The sequence below is a fragment of the Lepidochelys olivacea genome (genome assembly GCF_965140295.1).
Source record: "Lepidochelys olivacea isolate rLepOli2 genome assembly, chromosome: 1".
NCBI classification, from domain to species: Eukaryota; Metazoa; Chordata; order Testudines; family Cheloniidae; genus Lepidochelys; species Lepidochelys olivacea.
The window spans coordinates 118401223-118417056 of NC_140411.1; the positions used below are offsets into that span (position 1 = coordinate 118401223).

The window sequence follows — 15834 nt, forward strand, 5'->3', positions numbered from 1 at the left end:
ATCTGAAATTAATCTTTGAAACAGCATGTTTTAAATTAAATATACACAGCCTTCCATCTGCATTGGTACAGTGATTCACTGTTCAATCATCTCTGGCACCTGCAGCTATCATGTATGCTTCAGACATGTCAACAACCTTTTCCCACAATGTAAGGATCCAAGACTTCTACCTGGATGATAGAGTAAACACCACTTTCAACCTCATTTTCAAAACAGAGAATATTCTGATTTTCTAAATAATACACTATAGGACTGTTCTGATATTTCATAACTTCTGTCTAGACAGCCACTAGACAAAAGTGGCCGGGTTTAAAGTCTTCTACAAATGATGAAACGTCTGGCAGTGCTGTCTTCTCCAAGTACTGCACTGCAGGGTCAGCACTCACTGGGAGCCCAAGTCCTGCTGTGGGACTGAACCCACACCTTCTAGTCTTTGCTGTTCAAGATGACTAAATAGATGACAGAGGAAAACCTGGACCTGCTAGTACATTTTTTATTTCAATGCCATACACTATATGCTTTTTGTGCTTTATTAAATTAAGAGGTAGAATATGCTTTTGCCCTCTGCCCAGTGTATGGGGCAATACATAACTGCACTGCCCCCAGAGACCCTCTGTCCATATTCTCAAGGGGGAGAGAGGAAAAATAGATGCACAGTGTCTGCTTACCCTATCCACAACCGGAAGGCCCAAGTAGACACCACAGAAGAATAAAGGGGGAAGGGAGCTTGCTCTCCAAATGGGCCCACAGGTCAGGCTATGAATGATCATTATTAATCTATTCCAGAAATGACTGAGCACAGTATTGTGGATATGGCATGTTATGGCTAGGAGTAAAATATTTAACAATATGAAACAAGTTCAGAGTAAAAACACATGCAAGATACCTTTGATGATAAATATATTGTGGTCACATAGTTGGAATAGTAATAATACAACCTACCACTTCCTCCATCTTTCATACCCACGCAGGGACCAATCACATGCTGACACTAAGGCTGTCATAGTAATGAATATTTATCGATACAGCTGTATACTTTCAGTATTATTCTGCCCCCATGTGCTTATTCCATTTATACATTAGGAGACATGCACTGTAATTAGTTTTATATTAGGCTCACAATGTCCAGTTCAGCATTTTCATGCAAACTATTATGACTTTTTTATATAATGCTTCACTCCCCTTTTTGATATGGAAGCCCTTTAAGTACATGCTGTCAATGACATTTGACTAAGAACAGAAGGAAACTGGAAACCACACAAATGCTATGAATAGCAACCAGTGGAAGAGATGGGTCATTTCAGAACTAGGTCAAATTGGATTCGTATATTACTTTATTTCGGTTCTTATCTGACAAAGAAACACATGCACCCTTCAGTTCCTTACTTCCATTAGTCTGCCTCCCGCTGCTTTCTCTTCTTCTTTTTGGGGATGGGGAGAATATTTCTATGTTTATAGTACTTAAATAATTAGGGTTCTTTTCCCCATTTAATTGCTTCTTGGCCCTGGAAAAACTTAAATTACCACACCAGTGATAAATAAACAATTCTGTCTTCAATCAGATACTAGAAAAGGTTCTAAAAACAACAACAATTTCACCAAGTATTAGAGATACTAAGTAGTAACTTTTAAGTTTCATAAAATGTTATCACTTCTAAAACCTGACTGCCTCATGGTTGTCACAAGAACAATGCAATACTTAAGTGGTGAAAGAAGATTGTTCTTTACACAATATTGCTTGGAATTACAATAAACTGTTTTAATTTATTTGATGTCATGATGGTCTTTTCTAAAACTGAGGTCATTACAGGTCATTTTATGCAGTACAGAGAGGGTGACTTAGCTCTTCCTAGTGAAGTGCTATAGGGGAGTACAACAATACTTTTATCTGTCAGAAATAACACAGAAAATATTATTTTTATATGTAATTACACACACCCCCCCCCAAGGGCTAGACTCACAAAATGACTTAGAAGCCTAACTGCCACTAGAGGTGTCTAAATTCAAGAAACAGGCCCACTGGGATTCACAAGGCCCCTGCTCAGCTGCCTCCAAGCCCTGTAGGCATTTAAACAAGCTGAGCACCTAATTTTTTGCAGTAAAAGTTCCCTAGGTGCCTATGTTTCTGCATGTGCACTGCAGCCCCATGCCAGTTATACAGGGAGCCTAGGTGGCAAACTCTGGCTTGGAAAATTCCAATGATTTTTCTAGGCACCTAAAAGTAGGCATTTTGATGCTCAAGGTATGTCTACACTGCAATAAAAGACCCACATCACAGCCCCAGCTGGCCCAAGTTAGCTGGCTGTGGCTTATGGGGCTCAGGTTGGAGGGCTTTAAAACTGCAGTGTAGACATTTGGGCTCAGATGAAGACCAGGCTTTAAGAGCCCACAAGGAGGGAAGGTCTCAGCTCCTGGGCTCCAGCCAGAGCCTGAACATCTACAATGCAATTTTATAGCCCCACAGCCTGAGCCCCACAAGCCCACATCAGCTGACCCGGGTTTTTATCACAGTGTAGTCGTACCCTCAATGTCAACACGCCTACGTTTTTTTATTAATCTAGCCCAGTGGTGGGCAGCCTGCGGCCCGCAGGATAAATGCGGCCCCATCAGGGTAATCTGATTGTGGGTCGTGAGACATTTTGCTGACATTGGCCATCTGCAAGCATGGCCCTCCGCAGCTCCCAGTGGCCGCAGTTCGCTGTTCCTGGCCAGTGGGAGCTGTGGGAAGCAGCAGGCCACAGGGATGTGCCAGCCGCCACTTCCTTCAGCTCCCATTGGCCGGGAATGGCAAACCATGGCCACTGGAAGCTGTGAGGGGCCGTGCCTGTGGATGGTCAACGTCAGCAAAATGTCTCACAGCCCACAATCAGATTACCCTGATGAGCCACATGCGGCCTGCGGGCTGCAGGTTGCCGACCACTGATCTAGCCCCAAGAAGCAAAGATCAACAGTTATTATAAGATCACTTTAGAACAAGATTCTGAAATTCTTACTCCCATTGGTCCTAATCTTACTCCCAATTTAGTAAATGAAAGTTTTTTCATTTAACATTAATGGAACAGCATTGTCTCCATTCAACAGTACTTATTCAAATAACTTACTACTCGTTGTGAGGTACAGGCTGCAGAATCTAGCCCCCTCACTGATGTCTCATTTTGCGTTGCCATTTGGTACTATTATTACTAAAGTACCTTTTTCGTGTACTTACGCCATAATGCCTGAGAAGTGAAACATTTCAGCTGTTATATATGACAAGTAACTGTAGAGGAAGACAAAAAGTGGCTCAATCACTCGGATTTTATGGGTGAAACGGGTTGTAAATGCTGCCACAAATCCCAAAAAGATTCCAATCAACACTCCACCAATCCCCACTACAACGAATTTAGCAATTCCAGCAAATACATCAATGGTCTCAATTGTGTGCATCTGGCAGAAAGTCTTGAACAAATTGTACAGGACCTACGGAGAAAAGAAAGCACATTACTTTTCAAAAGCCTTCCCATTTCCTCTCAGTGGCACTGTAGTCCTGCATTCTAATGGAAGACTTTGTATTTTTGTCTTTACCTTGAATTCACTTTAAAAATATGCTACTTATATACTTATAATATGTATTTATATGTTATTTTTATCCATAGATCTCAAAGTACTTTACAAAGAGGTGTAAATATCAAAATTCCTGTTTTGCAGATTAATTTTGCAGACACTGAGGTACAGAAAGGCCATCTGACTCGATCAAAGTCACTCAGCAGGTCAGCGGCCACACCAAGAGTAAAACCAAGTTCTCCAGATTGATGGAAATTCCTGTGTCCCATCTATGCTGCCAATCATTTTCAGATTTCCTAATTTCACATGTTCCCTGCCTGAGGCAATATTTTCCAGACTCACATTTTCGCGGGGACAAAAAAAAAAAAGAACGATTTGTTTGATCACCAGTCAAATCAAGTAATTTCATTAGACATTTGAGGCTGTGGGACAACAGGTCTGAAAACATATCTGCTCAGCCGAACTGTGACAGATGCAAACCCTAAATGGCCACAATGCCGCTCCTGCCAACTTCTGTTTAGAACAATATGGAATGTGATCACCTGGGTTATATTTTGAATACAATCAACTGATTAGAGTTGTGCAAAATCATGACCAGAAGCCATAAGTAGGCCCAATGCCAAGATACTGGGCCTTCTAACAGTCATTCAGATATCTTTAAACTCTCACGGGCTCTAAAGCGGAACTGAATTGATTATAAACTCCCATTGACCGCAGGTATTCTGATTCTGAAACATTTCTGGATAAAAATAGAAGCCCGAACAATGTCTAAAAAAGACCAACAAGAGACCTCAAAGGAGCTGCAAGGTGAAGTTGTTAGCATGGTTTGTTCATCTGCTGAATGAGGTCTGTTGGCCTCATTCGGTAGGTCCATAAATTGTGTCCTCTATATCTGACCCCTACAGGCTCAAAACCTCTGTGATAAATGATTCTCTTTAGCAGCAGGTAGGCAAACATGAAGACTGTATCAAAGATCTGCAGTCTGGTTACAGCACCACCACTGCAGTGTATGCACAGAATGGTGGGTGGAAGTCAGTGTCATTTTGATCATGGCACACATATTTCAGGCCTGAGAAACAGTGGGCTTTTTGGCAAAGTGTGCTCATTTGTGTTTAGGTTAGATTCTGAAGAGTGATTGTTTTCAATAAAAACAATTACACAATGAGAAGGCTCCATATAAACACGGAGAACAGCCATTCCCCAAATATTCATGCAAACAGAAATGTCTTTGCATGAATGATTGTTAAGAGTAAATAAAGACAGGCATAGACATGTCTGAACCAAACAGCCATTTGGAATTGGAATTAATATTTGCCTGCGCTGTTTTTGCAGTACTGTGTTTGGCCAAGCCTAATAACATCATAGGCATGGATAGAGAGCCTCAGCTATAAACTAAGAAGAAAAGTCAGGCTTTAAGAAAAGCTTTAAAGACAGGATGTGAGTCAGTGGCTTGGAAGGACATAACATCAGGTAGATTGGGAAGTGTAAGTGGAAAAACAATATCCCAACTATGGAGGATCATGGGAAGGGAAAGAAAAATGGCCAATACTGAAGGATCAGATAGAGTGGATGGGGGAGATGAGGTCAGTGACCTAAACTGGAGAAAATCCTTTCAAAGTTTAAAAATTGGGAAGACAACTCTTTGTTGAATTAGGAGATGAATAGGTTTCAGAGTAGCAGCCGTGTTAGTCTGTATCCACAAAAAGAAATGGAGGACTTGTGGCACCTTAGCGACTAACAAATTTATTTGAGCATAAGCTTTTGTGAGCTACAGCTCACTTCATGGGATGCATGCATGAGATGATTAAGAAGCCAATAATGGAGAAAAGAGAGAGAGATGGTTCCAATTCATGGAGCTGTCTGGTCCTTGTGACATGTGGAAAACTGGAGTTACATTGATCATAAAACAGGACATTAGAGGAATGATAACAGGAGATTATTTATGCATGGGTAAGGATTTCAGGAAAGATAAGGACAGGTAAGAATAAATGCCAGTAATATTTGAAATACAGTGACAGCGGATTTACACATGGGGAAGTGGATGGCTCAGGGAAAGGGTAATGGACTCTGCAGACTTTCATCTCTAGGTCAACACAAGAAATTCAGCTCAGCTGGTTAATCATTAGACATCTGATGGCTACTTGGTGTCCTATAGGAAATAAGTTGGTGATCGCAGTGCAGCTCTAACTGGGCAGGCGCCCAAATCAAATTAGCACTAATTGGAAACTGTGTTTGTAGTCTCCATATGATTTGCACTCTTTCTGGGTGTATCCATGAAAATTCATGCTGAGCACCTCTTCTCTCCTCCCCTCCCACACAGACATTTCTGCATCAGGGGAAAACCTCTGAATTTTTATTAAAAATTCAATGATAAATACCTAAAAACTTCATACATTAAAATCCATGAAAAATTTATATGCCTCCATTAAACATTAACATGTAGGTCTAGTGTAAAGAAAGAATTTGATAAACTGGCTTTGGCTCTCGGTAGATAATGGCAACTAGATAGAAAGACATATGGCATGATGGTGCCATGTGGTCAAGTAGCAGCAACAGTAATTGTTTATATAGTAACTTACCACAGTTACAGCATCATTCAACAGAGACTCTCCAAACACTAGGATGTAAAGCTGTTCATTGACATGAATATTTTCAAAAACAGCCAGCACTGCCACAGGATCCACAGCTGAAATTAAGCTTCCAAAGAGCAGACTCTGCAGCAAAGTGATATCAGTCAAGCCAAATATTTCAATCTGGCAAATTCCAAAAAGGGAAAGCCCAATGCCAATAGAATTCCAGAGTGTGCCCACTACCGCATACCAGAATATAGTACCAAAGTTCTCAAAGAAAAGGCGAGTTGGCATGAAATATCCGGCATCGAGTACAATCGGTGGAAGGAGATACAAGAAAAAAATATCACTCTTTATTGCAGGTGGGGACTTTTCCTTGGCTCCAAAAATAATTCCACCCAGCAGTAATCCAACCAGAATAAGGAGGCAGCTCTCAGGCACGACCGAGGGCAACTTGTGATAGAGATGAAAGCCTTCAAGGGGAGTTCAAAACACAAGAAAGTAAAATAGTTACTTCTCCAGAATCTACGAGCATATCGTGTTATTTTCTTCTTTATACTAAAGAAATAATAATCACATGATAACTTTATTTTCACTTCAAAGAAATGTTCAGGGAAGCAGAAAACAAACACACATAATCTTGTTGTGCAGCAAGAGGTGGAGATAGAATACTGGCCCTGTTCGGCAGATATGTAGATTTGATAGCCATCTCCCAACCCACCCATTCACCAGGCAAATCCAGACCATGCAGTAAATACACATGTAAATGAGCAGAAAGAGATCTGACTTGACATTTGTGCATAAGTTTACCAGTTGTGGTAACTGTGCACTCTAATTAGGCAAGAAGCCACTTAACATTTTGCATTCACAATTCTTAAAATCTGGGCCTTAGTGCCTCATTATTTCACAATTCTATTGAATACCCAGTGTGCTGTCTGCTGTACAAATACATAGAAAAATTCTTGGAAGAGACTTTCAGTGGTGACATAAAGGTTCCATAACCTATAGGCCCGGGCCAGATTAAGGCAGGGGCGTTAGGGGCTGCAGACCAGGGCCCCAACTCAAGTGGGCCCTGCAAAAATAAATCACAGGCAGTGATCTCCAGGCCGCTAAAAGGGGCTGTCAGGTAGGCTGCCTGCATGCCGCGGCCCCACACCACTCCTGGAAGTGGCTGGCTGCTGGCATATCTCTGCGGCCTCTGGCAGTGGGGAGACGGCTCCACAGCTGAGCTGTGGGGACAGTACTTGTGGGCGCAGGCAGTGCACAGCGAACCCCTGCCCCCCTCCCCACAGGGGCTGCAGAGACGTGCCAGCAGCCAGCCGCTTTCGGGAGTGGTGTGGGGCTATGGCAGGTAGGCAGGCAGCCTGAGCCCTGCTGCGCCACCAGCCGCCGTCCAGGAGCTACCTGTGGTAAGCGCCTCCCCACTGGAGCCTGCACCATGCATCCCATCCTGCACCCCAACCCCTTGCCCCAGGTCAGAATCCCCTCCTGCACCCAAACTCCCTCCCAGACCCCGCACCCTGTCCTGCACCCCAATCCCTGCCCCAGCCCCCTCCTGCACCAAACTTCCTCCCAGGAAAAAGACTTGTATACAGGGACACCACAAAATCTAACAGTCCCGGGCCCACAGGAGAGTTAATCCGGCCCTGTCTGAGGCATCCAGACAGTTCAGTTTTGCTTTTAGGATTTGACATGAATGTACCTCCTACACACCAAGGATACATTTCAGGTTCGGCAGATGCCAGTCTTTTCCATACCACCCTTAGCTATATTTAATGCCTGTAATTATTTATGAATGGAAAATAGGGCTTGTTGAAAATCAAGAGCAAACAAGCCCACCCATAAGGTCTACAATTCTTGGCTAACTGGAAAGCATTGTAATGGTTTTAAATTGGTTTTACCATTCATAAATATAGTAAACTTTGAATGTGGTAGTAAACATCATCTGACTCCCCACACTTAGAACATATGGTAATATAAACCGATTTAGGTCCCAACTGAAACCCACTGAAGTCAATGGCAGGGCTCCTATTCTCTTCAATGGGCTCTAGATCAGGGTTTAATGAGCCTCTGACACCTCATGTTACATTTTGTGAATTCATTCCATAGACGCCGACTTCCTCAGTTCCCAGGGGGGTGCTCGACCCCTACTGTGCCCCAGGCCCTGCCCCCACTCCACCTCTCCCACCAAGTCCCCACCCCCACCCTGCCTCTTCCCACCCCTACTCCACCCCAGGCCCCACACCCACTCCACCCTTTCCTCCAAACCTCCATTCCCGCCCTGCATCTTCCTGCCCCCGCTCTGCCCCAGCCCCACTTCTTCCTGCCCCCGCTCCTCCCCCTCTCCCCAGTGCCTCCTGCATCCCGCTGAACAGCTGATCGCAGCAGGTGGGAGGTGCTGGGGGAGGGGGAGGAGCTGATCCATGGGGCTGCTGGTGGGTGCTGAGAACCCACTATTTTTTTTCTATGGATGCTCCAGCCCCAGAGCACCCACGGAGTCAGTGCTTATGACTCGTATTTAGAAAATAGGTTTTTTTCCCCCTTGCAAGTGTGTTTCTTCTGTTTCATTTTTCCTCCAAAATATCAAGAATGTCAAGTCTGATCAGACTTGGCTTCGCTGAAGGATCTGTTGGGAACTCTTTAGTAGCCCCTCTCATTTTTAATGCAAGAGATGGAGAAGTTGAACCTTTAACAAATACATCCAGAAAGTGTTCTTCAGTCCCTGAAGTTTAATGGCTGTTAACATACACACCATTTTTTAAACAACCTGACTCTCAATCCCTTCCCGTCTCAGAGCTATCTACACACACAAATTGTACCAATTTCACTATATTAGTATAGTTAAACCAGTACAATCCCCCTACTGTGGGTATAGTTACACTGGGATAAAGGGCCCTATATTTCTATAGCTATTCCCATACAGGAAGGGGAATAAGCTAAACCAGTATAAGGTCTTGTCTAAACTTGTCTAACAACTTCAGTGAAGACGCTACCTATGCTAACAGGGTGGGTTCTCCCATCAGCATAGGGAATCCACCTCCCCAAGAGGTGGCAGCTAGGTCAACAGGAGAATTCTCCCATCAACCTAGCACTGTCTACACCACATGTTAGGTTGGTTTAACTGCATCACTCGGGGTATGGAATTTTCATACCCCTGAGCAACACAGTTATACCGACCTAATTTCCTAGTGTACACCAGGCCTTAGATGCCTTTATAGAGACATAACTGCATCTCTACTCCAGATGGTACTGATTTAACTATTTCAGTAAAACTCACACCCACAAACAATATAGTTAATTTGATACAAAACCTTTGTGCACACCAGGCATCAGTTGCCCAGCTTTTGATCTTATAACACCATATTTCACTAGTTTTCTGCTCACCATAGAGTCTTCTAGGGTAGACAAAGGGCATGGGTTGATGAACAGCGAGTGTGTGGCAAGATGGGGTGTAAATCTAAGTCATGCTAGCATGCTACAAACTACCCGTCTGTGTGGATCTTGGTACCGTGCACTAAAAGTTCCCTAGTGCGCTCTGATCTACTCCCATTTCAAACAATATTAACTGTGCGTATAGACAAGCCCCATGTCTGAATTTCTTGTGTAAAAAGCAAACAGAAAAAAACTGCAAACAAAAACCTTTCAGGCCTTTTTTATTATACACCATAAAGATATTTTTAAACTAAAAGGGCACAAGCATAGTTATTTTTTCTATTACAGGGCGCCGATATAGCAAGTTTGCCCTCCAAAATATATCTAGCGCACGTAAATTCAGATTTTTTTTTTATTTCAAGAATAAGAATCTGAGTGAATGTGGAAGAGCTGCCAAACTCACTCAGTACCACCTGCACTAGGACACCTCCAGTTTGCTGCCTGGTCACCACCGGTAAGGGCTTTAAGGGACATGAGAACGAGCCATTGGGGACCGTAGGTGGTGTTTTGCACCTTCCAATCAGTTCCATGTGGAATTGTCATGCTTCGCACTGGTTTCTGCCATGATAGAAGACCAAACTTTCCAATAAAGAGAGTGAAATCCCACCGGACCCCTGGAGTCAAGTTTCACAGGTTTCTGGGGCTTGCTCCTCCCAGAAGGATTCCAATTTTTCCTGCTAGTTATAGCCCTGCGTGCTTGTTGTGGTCAACTGAATCAAAATTTTTCTTTCTGACACCTGGATTCTGCACAGGTAATATAAAACCATAACTATGCCTTTTATTGCATCAGGGTGGAGAGCTGGCAACTCCTAGCTTTCATGAATTACCTTTTATTGTGCATCTGTATTTTCACAGGATGGCACGGTAAGTGGAACTATATAGTATGGGTATGCAAAGACATTGGGCAAGGTTTACTGAAACTAGCAGAAGACAATGGAAACTGCACCTCAGTATGTCAGCTCTGAAAAGAAAGACTTTAATTAATGAAAATTCCAAGTCGTAGTCATACTGCTATTACTGCCACTTAAAATATTGAAAGCTGGTTATATGAGATTTGGGGTAACATTTACAAAAGTACCCACGTGATTTAGGAGCCTAAAGGCCGTTTCCAAAAGTGATAGGCTAGATCCAAAAAGGGACTGAGGTGCCTAACTGCCACTTCAGATGCCCAAGTACAAAATTTAGATCTTCAAAACCCCTGCTCAGCTACTTAGCCTTGGAGGTGCTTGAATTTCTGCTGGTGCAAATGTGCAAAGCCACTGACACTGCAAATCTGCTCATCAGCTAAATTCTGGCAGATTCTCAAACTAAGCATTCCCCTGTCTATCCTGCCAGGGGGGTCCAATCTGGTAGGCATTCTCCGAGCACACCTACACCACACAAAAGACATCCAGAAGGAGGCTCTATTAGTGGTTAGAACACTCAAGCAGGATGTGGGAGTTCAAATCCCCCCCTGTCTAATTTGAAGCAGAGATCTGAAGCCAGATCTCCCCCAGAAATGCCTTAATCACTGGCCTATAGAGCTATTTGGGATGGTACTCTATCAATTTCTCCTCCAGAAGCTGTTTCACTGGGTATAAATAATTAAGTATCCTTTGGGCCAGAGAGAGTAAGAATGACTGCATAGGCCCACTTTGTATAAAATATTTAAATATTCATTGGAGCAGGGACCTGGAACCTGCTCTCCTAGGTGAGCGCACTGACCACTAGGCTACAGAGTCATTCTCACACTTTCTCTGGCCCCCTTTTGGAAATTTTACCTCCTAGGCCAAACCCCGTAGTTATTATTAATACAAAGTAAAGCTGGTGGGACATGAAAAAGCTAATTTCAGAAAAAACTGAAACATTGAAGTTGTTTTCATTGCCAAGAGTTCAAAGTGTACCCATTTTTTCTGTTTTGTTTTGTTTTTTTAATTTGTCATGAATTTTCTTCTGGAATTTTTCAAAATGCTTATCAGAAAAAGTATCAAATGCCTTATTGAAATAGACTCTCTAAAATTAAAACTTTTGAAAATCATTTCAATAACTTTTTATTTTAAAAAATCTGATTTTTTTAAATGCATGGTATTGCTCATAAAAACAAACATTTTGGTAACGTAAATAGTTTAAAAATCATTTTGAAAAAAGCCATTGTTTTCATTCTGTGTTGAAACAAAACAAAACCTTTTGTGAAACTGCATTGTGTCAAAATGCCCATTTTTCACTCAGAAAGCTCAGGTTTTAGATTCTGGGTTCTCTTACTCTCTCTGATTTGCAGTAACCACAAGCCACCCCCGCCCTCTGAAACCTTCCAGATGAAAACACTGATGAGATCGACAAGTTCTCTGCGTAACATTTTGGCTTCAACAAAACTGCATATTTTGACAACACTACATTTAGTCAAAAATATTCTGACCAGCTCTAGTAATAACACCACATTTAAATATACTTGGCCTTCAGGTTCATGAAGTTCTGTTCATGTGCAATGAGAGGTTATAAAATCTGATCATATCCTATGAGCTTGAGTAACTTTTGATAGGGTCTTACTGTTTAGTGCATTTTTTAATAAAGCAATGTTCTGTATTACTGATAAAGCTTTCGATTATTGTATCTGAAAGAGTTTTTAAAATCTAATTTACTTCTCATAGTTTATGCTGTTTGTTTACTTTTTGCATTGCATTCAACTTAGAAAATAAAATTAGACTAGTCTTTTTCACCTTCTGGACTCTTAAGCATTAGCAAAGTACTGCAATATTTGGATAGCAAACAGTCCACCAGAATATTTATGTTTTTAAATGACATCATTGGAATTATAAAAATAATCACAAAAATATTTCCATTGGTCTTAGCTTCTGCAAGGCTTTTTATTACAAAACCTAAATTTTGGCCTAAATCAACTTTACAGTACTCTTTTAAATGAGGAGAGATAGATACAAAATGAATGGCATGTGTTTATATCAGGTGATTAGTTGTAATACATTGGTGCTCTATATATCAAAATTAAATATATAGGCCCTGAACCTGCAAACCTTTATGTACATGCTTGAGGTTAACCATATAAGTAGTCCCATTGGAAGGGTGTAAATTGTAGTAGCTCTGTTGAAGTCAAGGAGACTATTCTTAAAGTTAAGCACATGCCTTAAGAGTGTTTGCAGGAGCAGAGCTATATGGCTACTAAGCACAATGTGGCTCTGTATATCTAGATTTCACAAGTAGAAGACTAAAGTTTGACAAGTAAATGATAGCTAATTTGGCTCAATAAGTAGTTATCCACATGAATGTATTCATAGTTTTCAGTGAAATGTGTGATACAAAAAAAGGCATTTGAAGTCAAACAAACATGGTAATGTTATGTTTTCCCATTTATTCCTCAAAGGAGGTTCTTCGAAGCTAAGATTCTCAAGGACTGCTTAGAAAGAGACCTAGTTAAAAGAATGTCATCATTTATACATGGTCTTTACTGATTTTTACACAGTTCCTAAAATCCTTTGTTTTCCAGATCACTCTGTTACTAGTTTAAATTCATATTTTATTGTAACAAGAAATAAAACAGTTAATTTAAAAACAAAAATATATTTCCCGAATGAACAGAAGACAACACCGTGAAACTATGCAATACAAACTTTTCCCACATCAGAGAATGAATGACCTTTCTAACCACTCAGTGCTCCTCATCTTTCAGAGACTATTCCCTGGACACAGCTGAGTGGTAAAAAAAAAAATTCTAAGGGGAGGCTTAATCCACACTGATTAACATTTTTGTGTGCTTTCCATCAGTCCCTTGCCATCGATTTTCTTTCGCTGAAATTCTTTATTAAAGATAAATTATATAATTGCCTACCATTACCTAGTGTAATATTTTGTGGAAAGGAATACAGTGTTCATAGACTTCTTGTAAATATGTATCTAGAGACTCTAGGGAATGTGTTTCATGTATACACAGAAGGATGAATGAAACTATTCGTTTTTTTAGTGCTACATTTTTAATATTTTGCAACCAAATGTTTTAAACATTACGTTTTGTTGAGCCCTATTATGAGGGACATTTTCTAAGGGTAGTTTAATCTAATGTTCTCCTTCATACTGGTTCTCTCGAAGAAGCAAAAAAACGGTCAGCCAAATCATGCCAAAGGCTTCAAATTACATCACTAAGCAATAGAAGAAAATCTAGGGGTCACTTGTCAGTAACTCTAAAAGTCAGCTACCACTCTGTACCTGACCTATCAGTCCTCATTTTCAAAGGAAATCTTCACAACATCTTCAAAAGACTAGCCTGGGAGCTTAATTCATAACTTTGCGAGACACTACAAATCAAGGACTGAACAGAGATGCTGGATTTACAGTTAATTGCAACAATGTATAACTCACTAACAACCCCCCACAAGCTGCCTTCCCTGTCTCTTTTCCATTCTCCCCATGAAGGGGTGTAAAAGGGACACTTCACTTGGAAAAGTTCCTTAAATATGCTAAACAATCTGTTGTTTCACCTTGTATTTACCTGTGACACTGAGCCCTTTCCCAGACCCGAAGAAGAGCTACAAAACTTGTCTCTTTCACCAGTAGAAGCTGGTTCAATAAAATGTATTATCTCATCCACCTTATCTTTCATCTGAGCAGTTTTCACTGAACTTGTCACACTGAAAGGTAATTCACAGTGACTTGCATTTGTTTTAGTAAATCAGTGTTGTTCACTGTTCCTCTTAAAAAACCAGCAGGGTCAAAGTGAAAGCCACGGTTAAGTTAAAATCTAGAATCTAGGTGGGTGTTTGCCAAATGAACAATCAGGGAATGCATATATAAATGAAGCCATATCGTGGGGACTTTCTCTGCTTTTCAGGGGTTTCTGAACAGTAGTGGGACTCTTGAGTGAGCAGTAGCCTTATGTGTTTGCATTCTCACTAGCCCTCAGCGTATAAACAGACAGGGAGAGCCACATTATCTACCCATATATTTGCCTGTTTTTAACAGCGAAATAGACAGGCAAAGCGTGCATTGCAAGGCTCGCCCTTTGCCACACTGGTAAAAGCTTCCTGCAGGCAGCTTTCCCCCGCCGGTGAAGTGCACTGGGCACTGCCCCCACCCGCCCGCCGACCGGGCTCCCACCCAAGTCCTGTGTGAGCCAAAGGACTCGGGGCAGTCGCCCAGCCTCAGCCTCCCCATCGGTGCCAGCCCCAAGGCTCGCGGGCCGGGCCGGGGTCACTCACCGATCTTGGCCAGGGAAGCCAGCAGGATCCAGAGGGTGATCTCGAAGGGGATCTGCACGTGCGGATAGTCCAGGGTGAAGATGTGGACCCGGGTCTCCTCGAAGGGGGTCCCGCTCGGCGGCTGCGGAGTCCCTGAGCTGCCGGGGTCGGGGCTGGCGATGCCCATCGCCGCTTCGGAGAAGGCAGAGACGGCGGCGGGCTCCAGGAGCCAGGCGAGGAGGAGGACGAGGGGCCCGGCAGGGAGCCGGGGGCAGCGGCAGCCCATGGGGGCGGCTGGTCAGGGTCCCGCCCTGCCACTCAGAGCATGAGCCCCCCTCTGCCGGGCCGGGCACCCGCGGCCGCTGCTGCCTCGCTCCCCGGGCTCTGGAGGAGCCGGCTGGATGCGCCCCGCCCCGGGGCGACGCAGAGGCGCCCGCTCCCTCTGCCCCTTTGCTGCTCGCCCCGCGCAACGCCCCTGCTCGCCCCTTCCTGCCCCGGCCGCCCGCTTCTGCCCGAGGGCCAGCCCTGCGCTCGCCCCGGCAACGCCCCTCGGCGGCCGCCCCGGGCACCGGGGCGCTGGCTGCCACCGCGCACCTACCGCCGGCTCCCAGGGGCCAGCCCGCTCCCGGCGCGGCAGCGAGCGAGGTGCGGCTGGGCCCAGGAAATAGTCAGCCCCGGCTCTCCGGATCTGGCTGGGCAGGAAGGACCCCGCCCAAAAGCTGGGGCTGGGGACAAGTGGGGAAAGGGGGAGCCGCTAGGCAGCCCGATCTGTGCGCGCCGCATGGCAGAGCCCCACCCCGGCCGCTGCAGTTACGGCAGCCTTCTGCCACCTGCCCCAGGATCCTGCCACTGATTCCTCCTCCTGGGACCACCTCACCTGCACTCTGCCCACTAGGCCTCCTCCCACTTCTCCCAGCGCTCCCAGCTTCTCCCAACCCTCCCTCATCTGTCAGTGCTGACTCTGAGAAATCAACCAGCCAGGGAAATGCGGAACTCCCCCACCCGCACCCCAATATCTATATATACACTGGCCCAAGGCCCGGGACAGAAGGTACTCAGTTATGCCTCTCCCCCCTTGGTGATGTCTCCTGGCCCCCCATAATGCTTGAAAGGAGAGATTTCTAGCC

The 15834-nt window shown here is 43.7% G+C and overlaps 1 protein-coding gene across 1 annotated transcript in view; it reads right to left on the minus strand.

Annotated features, from left to right (window-relative positions):
- SLC9A2 (solute carrier family 9 member A2) overlaps positions 1 to 15049 on the minus strand; it is a 36770-nt gene extending 21721 nt beyond the window's left edge. Inside the window, exons 1-3 of the mRNA XM_084647474.1 lie at positions 14729 to 15049; positions 6123 to 6586; positions 3209 to 3459 (exon numbers count right to left, since the gene is read on the minus strand). Coding sequence (XP_084503600.1) covers positions 3209 to 3459; positions 6123 to 6586; positions 14729 to 14993 — 980 coding nt within the window. The 5' untranslated portion in view covers positions 14994 to 15049. The remainder of the gene's footprint in view (positions 1 to 3208; positions 3460 to 6122; positions 6587 to 14728) is intronic.
- Positions 15050 to 15834: the final 785 nt, after the last annotated feature.